We start from the raw sequence: 6891 nt of genomic DNA on the forward strand, positions 1-6891 counted from the left end.
TGGATCTGTAAGTGCATCAAAAATACACAGCGACAAAAAGTCATCATTTGAACTTAACCTTAAATTTTCAATTCTGCCATTTTCTAAGTTCCATCCGTCCCAGGGAAAGCTGGGTCAGACCCAATATTACTAACATTGCAGAGCACCCAGCTGTCCTACATAAGGACTTTAATGGCGGATACTGGATATCACTAGTGATGAGCGAGCATGCCTGTTATTCGAGATTTACGAGCATGCTCGGGTGTTCTCCGAGTATCTTCAGCGTGCTCGGGTGTTATGTTTGAGTCACTCCGTGCTCATGATTTGCAACTGTCTGACAGCTTTAATACATGTGAGGAATGCCTGTTCCTTAAGCATTTCTCACATGTATTAAAGCTGTCAAACAGTCGCAAATCATGAGCACGGAGTGACTCAAACATAACATTCGAGCACGCCGAAGATACTCAGTGACCAGCTCGCCGAAGGGTTAACAGAACATGCTCGCTCATCACTAGTTATCACCCAACTTTCCCACAATAAGATATTACTAAGAAATGGGAAGGTTCTGCGTAACGAGCAGGATCAGGATAAGTCGTTCCATGCAGAGAGACTAGTCAGCCGGGGGGTCTTTCCTCCGTTTTCTTTTTGCATTCACCAGCATTTCTCGGGCAAACACCGGCTCCACCTATGAATATGAAAGTGACCGATAAATCAGACGGGGGCACATACATGACATGTACCCCATATTGTATACTCACATGAGCTGTTATTAACTGTTTAGAGTTCAGTGTTGACCCTGGATATTCCTCTCCGAAGCAGAGCTGAATCTGATACTTGGGTTTAGGACCTCTGTGCACGGCGTACATTTGAATTTCTACGAGAGGTGAAAAGGAGAGATCTCGTAAGAGAAAGTCAAAACTCAGTATTCTAATCCTGGGGTAAGAAGATAGGGGATTTTTTTTTTGTCTCCAACTCCATGACAAAAAAAGCAGAATGCCCCTGGTATCTTGGTCCTCAGCCCTAGATTTCGGCTCCCGTTGGGAAGGGTTGGTTAGGGGTATCCATATATGTGGACCCCTCTTTACGAGACCTAAAGCAGCAGCATGATTTGCTTTTTTGGTTTATACTCCTTTAGGTGGAGTCTGACAACTGGCACTCCCGCCGGTTTGCATCCCTCAGATGTAAATAGTGAACGGAGCTGGAATACTACAGTTCTGTACAGTGTTGGGAGTGAATAAAAGCTGAGCTGCAGTACCCCAGAAAGTCCACTACACAGTGTTGGAGCTGTGGTGTCTCTGGCCCTTTAGACTATTTACATCCAGTGGCCGTGGGACCAGCATCCAGCCGATCGGTGGGGGTGTCAGATGTCAAACCCCACGATCTGAACTGATTATAATGTGATTGTGTTCTAATAATGCTGAATTGCAAAACAGATGACAATTAAGAAAAATAGGTTGAGCTGCAGGAAACTAGAGTTGCGGACGCGACTGGTGTAAAACACATGATGTAGAAGACATGGTGCTCAAACAACACATTATGCATTGGCTTAATTAAATATTCTACAAAAATTGGACAAGACATAAGTGTAAATGAAAAAGGCGCATTTCTGATGCATTCAATTGAATAAATAAAAAAAAAATGCAGCAAAATTGCTGAACTTGACATGCTGTGCTTTCAAAAAGCACCCTCAGCTCAAAAAACACATGAAAAAAGTACTACGTGAAAGATTTTAGAAATCTCATTTATTTTTTTCGCTAATGTATAAAACTGCCTTTTTTCCCGCAAGAAAAAAAATGCACAAAAAAAGCAACAAACTAGGTGTGAACAATCCCTTACCATGCATGAAGTGTTCTATGTCCATCACTTTGCACGTTTTCTCTCTCTCCAGCTTGTTAGGCTGGTCAGTATTGGGAGCCAGGGGGCCACTCCAGTAGACGCGCACTTGGCACTGGCGCCTTATGTAGACCCCATCAGGTGCCACCCACAGGAACACCCCTTTGTCCAGGTGCAGCAATAACTTCTTGATGACGGTCTGTATCTCTGGGGATAGAATATCAGGCAGTATCTGGGGTGGTGGAAGCAGAATATTCTCCAGATGGTGCGGCGAGCCCAAGTCATGTTCATGTTCAGGTGATGCCAGAGGAATAATGCGGCATCCCTCGACTGTCTCAGTGGTGTCTTCATTCACCAGCTTGCCCTGGTAGTAAAGGCGGACATGTAGCCAGTAATCTGCGGAAATAAAACAAGAACATATTGAAAAGGTCAGTTTTAGGAAACCCCCCCTCCATCCATCCTGACAAGGGGTCTATGTACAGAAAAGTAAATTGAATCTCCTGGGTCTCATGTAGAATATGTAGATGTCCAAGGTGGGGGTCTCCCATTTGTGAACCCTGCTTTATGAACCAGAATGGGGTGTTGCTTTGTCAAACCCAATCCGTCAATGCCTTACATGGCGGGCCATTCATTTGGCCAGTGAAGAGGATATGTATAGTCAGATGTGGCTTCCCTTGGCAATTTCTGGAAGTTGTTGATAACAGACCCTAGTGGCTTCTATCTAAATGGGAGTTTGTCTCACCTTCTTCCGTTGGGGTGTTAAATGTTTTTAGCTGCAAAAGTTTGGAGGAATCATCTGTGTTGAGTGGACCTTGCATCATTTGATTTTCCATCTATACATGAGACAAGTAAAATAATGATTTACAAGAATGAAGAACAAGATCAAAACTAAAGACAGCAAAATATAGGGAATATCCCAAAAATAGCAGGGAGTTAAAAGGCTGGTGTGCTATATACAGCCTCTTTTATGGTTTTTGATATTTGGCCCTTAAGGTCCCAAGACATCCTTGTGCCCCCACCTCCTGCCATCTGTAACTAAACAGTTTCTTATCTTAATCAGCCAGACGTCTAGATTTGTTAAGCCAAGAGAAATACACTATTGTGTTTGTGTTGACTTCTGAATGTGTATTTCTGTGGCTGGTCAAGAAGGACATACTATTATGTGTGTAAACCTGAATGTTGACTTCTCTTGGTTTTGAAACAATAATGTTACATATTTTAATAAAGCCAGCTAGATGTTGATTTACCAGAACCCCCTGCTATACCAACTATGTAAATTGATTAAATGCTCAAACAATGAGACCTGAGCCCTGTGGAATAATACCCTCCTTAATTCTTGACCTGTGGATGTGGACTTCAAAGGACGATTGTAACTATTTAAGGGACATATGCCTCTGTAGCAGTCAGAATTGGAAGAGAAACTTTACAAAGAGAATCAGAGAGACACTCTTCAGAACATCAGCTTGTTAGCATGGCTCGATCCAGAGAGACACAGATTTGAATTCTACGTGATTCTGGCCTAAGGCTATATGGCCCTGACTGGAAGGATACAGATTTGCTCCATTGACCATTAGAGAATCCATAGATACATTTGGGGAGACCAGGTTGGGACGATGAAGTCACCTGGCCCCATGGATATGTTGTGATTGCCAGGTGGGACCCTCCGGTCGCCTGGAACCCATGGAGACGTTCAGAGAAGCAGATTGGACCAGCCGGTCATCTGGCCCCATGGAAACTCTCAGAGAGGCCAGCGTGGGACACTCGGGTCTCCTGGCCTTGTACCTCGATGGACTGTCAGCTTCCTAAGCTTGCCATTACCTCCTCTCTGTGGGGGCCCGCCAAAAGCAGGGGGCTACTGGTTGAGGTAATTGGCCCTGGAAGTCCCAAAGTCACAGTTGTTCTACTCCCAGGTGGGCCAGTGGAAGGGTGAGACTGTAATTTTGCATCATGTTGGGTATTTGCTGGGACTGTTCTATGTGTTTATTGTCCGTTTGGTGGCTCAATAAAGTATTGCCACACTGTTTTACCCTCACCCTGTGTTGTCTGAGTAGTATTATGCCCACTAGAAGACCCCGTGTCTTCACACCATCTCCATCCAAACCTTATATATTCTATTATCCAGGGCAGTCAGTGGTGAAGGTGAAGCACTTGAAAGGTGGAGATTGGTTATACATGATGGGTGGTAAGCTTTAGTTACTTTGATCATGGGTATTCTTGATGGTTCTTCTCTCAGTTTCTTGAAAGCTTCTTTGGATCCCTTGTCTAAAACACAATCAGTTCCAAAAAGTTTAGATAACCAACTGTAATACCTGAATGACTACTTGTTATTTCAAGTTGACAAAACTCTAGAAATCGTACACAAGTTCCTTACTGAAAGCAGCGTCATCTCTATAAAATACATTTCCAAAAAGGAAGACTTACAGGTTTTCTGTGAAGGATCTGATACAATAGAATAGACTTTGTAGGATTCACCAAAGTCTTGGCCACTATCCATGACCTCCTTAAAGTCTGGGCTTTTGTTCAGGGCACATCGAAGTCTTGTCTTCCAAACCGAAGGGTCTTCCTTGGCTCCTTCTCGAAACTTTCCCTTATGCACTGCCCAGGCCTGAAGAAGTAAAGAAACCACTTTACATTATATGGCAGCAGAGATAATCAGGAATGGTATTTCATTTACATACCTCACGAATTATCCCAGCCCATAATAGTATAGGAGCATGCTCCTGAAGGTTTTACATTCCAGATTTGGTTCCTTACCCTGAATAAGGCAGCATCTTCTTCTTCTTTGTAGTTATGTTTGGACGCATGTTTCCATGGAATTTTGAACACTGTTTTCTCCTCATTTTCCCATCGAAGACCGGGATATTTGCCACTGTCTATCTGAAGTATGAGCCACTCCTTCAACCTCAAAGGAGAGGTTCCTTTTTCACTCATCTCCTGGCCAAAATAAGCTAAATTATCAAGTTCTCCTCTTTTTGGACCTAAGAACAAGTCAGCAAGAATTAAAAGGGGTCCAGGATGCACAAAAAATATGGCTGTTTTCATCCAGTACAGCGTTAGTCCCAAAGGCGGGGCCAGTGACGCCAGCGTTGATTGGGCATCAGACTCACGTGTTATAACAACCGCACGAAAGCCCCATGTACCGCGAGTGCCAACACCGCTGGAACGGTGCCGGCACGGAAGGTGAGGTTTAATTTTAGCAGGGCCGAACATTTAGATCAAGAAGGGGTTGTTCTAGCAGTGGATAACCCCTTTAATTTCCCTGCAGCACCCCCACAGGTGAAATGAAGCATTGCTCTGTTCCAATTAAAATCAATAGGGAGTCCATGTACTTTATCGTTGTGCTGAATCTAGAGATGAGTGAATCCATTTGTAACTAAATTTGTTACAAATTCCCTGAAAAATTTGGATATGCTAAAATCTAAACCTTTTTTGGGGGATTAGATTTGCATGATTTGAGTCGGCCGGCATTTTGCTGAATTCTTTTGAGCTAGGAAGGGGTTAAAATAATAATAATAATAAAAAAGTTTTACCGGCCTTCTCTCTCTCCAGTCTGACGCTGAGGCTTGTGAACTGGCCCCTGCATGGGAACTTGTGGGGTAAAGGGGGTGCACATCATGAGACATGTGCGGACCCCCTCCCCCTGATGTGAGGGCAATCACAGGCTTCAGATTGAAGGGAGTTGAGTAATGGGGAAACGGGGGCGTATAATGTTTTTTTTTTAACCCTTTCGCTCCCCTCATGGCATTTAGGGCAGCATCAATTACTGGCTGAATTACAGAAAATCTGTCTGAATCGACTTTCAGGAGATTGGCTCATCTCTGGTTGGGTCCTTCAGCTCTAGGGCCGTCCTCATTGCCCCCCGATTAACTGAGGGTCCCATAGGGGTAGACCCTCAGTAATAATGGGTTTTCTGATCCAGAAATACCCTGTAATATCTAATCTGATCATATCCACCCACAGTGGTGCCCCTGACGGTGCCCAGTGGACACCCCCCCCTCCTGACTCCAGGTGCATGATGGGTGAAGAGAGGGTGAAGCTGCACTATGGTCTGTTTCCAATGACAACCAGAAGTCTAAATAAACTAAAAAAAACAACAATAACTGTCTCCATACGGGGGGAAATGTTCAATCACCAACAGGGGCACATTATTATTATTTTATATAAACGAACCTCAGCATGTTAATAATAGAGCAGAACAGCCAAATAGCCACCAAAGCAGCCGGCTCCGCTTGTGCTGTAAATCAGAGGCTGCGTCTATGTCCTGCGTGCGTCCGCACAGCGCTCCCAGTGTGTACAGGGTGGTAGAGTCTAGAATGGAGTTGATTTTTCGAGGGAATGATGTCACCGGAAAAGGCGGGGCTCCTTTAGTCCAGTGAAAACCCCATACCAGGAAGCAGGATTGTGCTGAGGCTGCTGGAGTGGAGGAGTGAGGAGCTGGGAATGACGACACAGGGCTCAGGGTGTGTGGTCTGAGGATGTACTTTGGGGGCAAGGAATGATGGTACTATATGGGGGCTGCATGTTTGAGGGTTGTTGCTTATTGGGGGGGCTTTCACAGGAAAAGAATTGCTGTTACTTAAATGGGGCTGCATGGGGAAGGGAGGATGATGATGAGAGCCTGTGCGGAGAAGGGGGCGAATGAGGATGCGGGGCTGTGCGGAGAAGGGGGCGAATGAGGATGCGGGGCTGTGCGGAGAAGGGGGCGAATGAGGCTGCGGGGCTGTGCGGAGAAGGGGGCGAGTGAGGATGCGGGGCTGTGCGGAGAAGGGGGCGAGTGAGGATGCGGGGCTGTGCGGAGAAGGGGGCGAGTGAGGATGCGGGGCTGTACGGAGAAGGTGGCGAGTGAGGATGCGGGGCTGTGCGGAGAAGGGGGCGAGTGAGGATGCGGGGCTGTGCGGGAAGGTGGCGAGTGAGGATGCGGGGCTGTGCGGAGAAGGTGGCGAGTGAGGATGCGGGGCTGTGCGGAGAAGGTGGCGAGTGAGGATGCGGGGCTGTGCGGAGAAGGTGGCGAGTGAGGATGCGAGGCTGTGCGGAGAAGGTGGCGAGTGAGGATGCGAGGCTGTGCGGAGAAGGTGGCGA

The 6891-nt window shown here is 46.1% G+C and overlaps 1 protein-coding gene across 3 annotated transcripts; it reads right to left on the reverse strand.

Moving 5' to 3' along the window:
* Nucleotides 1–347: 347 nt before the first annotated feature.
* Nucleotides 348–6171, reverse strand: LOC141272280 (interferon regulatory factor 4-like). 3 transcript variants are annotated; one of them, XM_073682815.1, is made up of 8 exons: nucleotides 5983–6171; nucleotides 4567–4746; nucleotides 4234–4417; nucleotides 3914–4074; nucleotides 2555–2645; nucleotides 1816–2208; nucleotides 738–853; nucleotides 348–664 (listed from the first exon to the last, which is right to left on the reverse strand). In XM_073682815.1, exons 2-8 carry the CDS (start codon nucleotides 4741–4743, stop codon nucleotides 590–592), a joined length of 1197 nt encoding a protein of 398 aa, XP_073538916.1. In that variant the 5' UTR covers nucleotides 4744–4746; nucleotides 5983–6171; the 3' UTR covers nucleotides 348–589. The 3 variants fall into 3 exon arrangements, with proteins under 3 accessions (XP_073538916.1, XP_073538915.1, XP_073538917.1); XM_073682814.1 differs by having other exon boundaries at nucleotides 352–664; nucleotides 4567–4790; nucleotides 5983–6170; XM_073682816.1 differs by having other exon boundaries at nucleotides 358–664; nucleotides 4010–4074; nucleotides 4567–4790; nucleotides 5983–6169.
* Nucleotides 6172–6891: the final 720 nt, after the last annotated feature.

The sequence above is a fragment of the Phyllobates terribilis genome, unplaced genomic scaffold (genome assembly GCF_046119375.1).
Source record: "Phyllobates terribilis strain yellow unplaced genomic scaffold, ASM4611937v1 Scaffold_5__5_contigs__length_657084704, whole genome shotgun sequence".
Lineage (NCBI taxonomy): Eukaryota > Metazoa > Chordata > Amphibia > Anura > Dendrobatidae > Phyllobates > Phyllobates terribilis.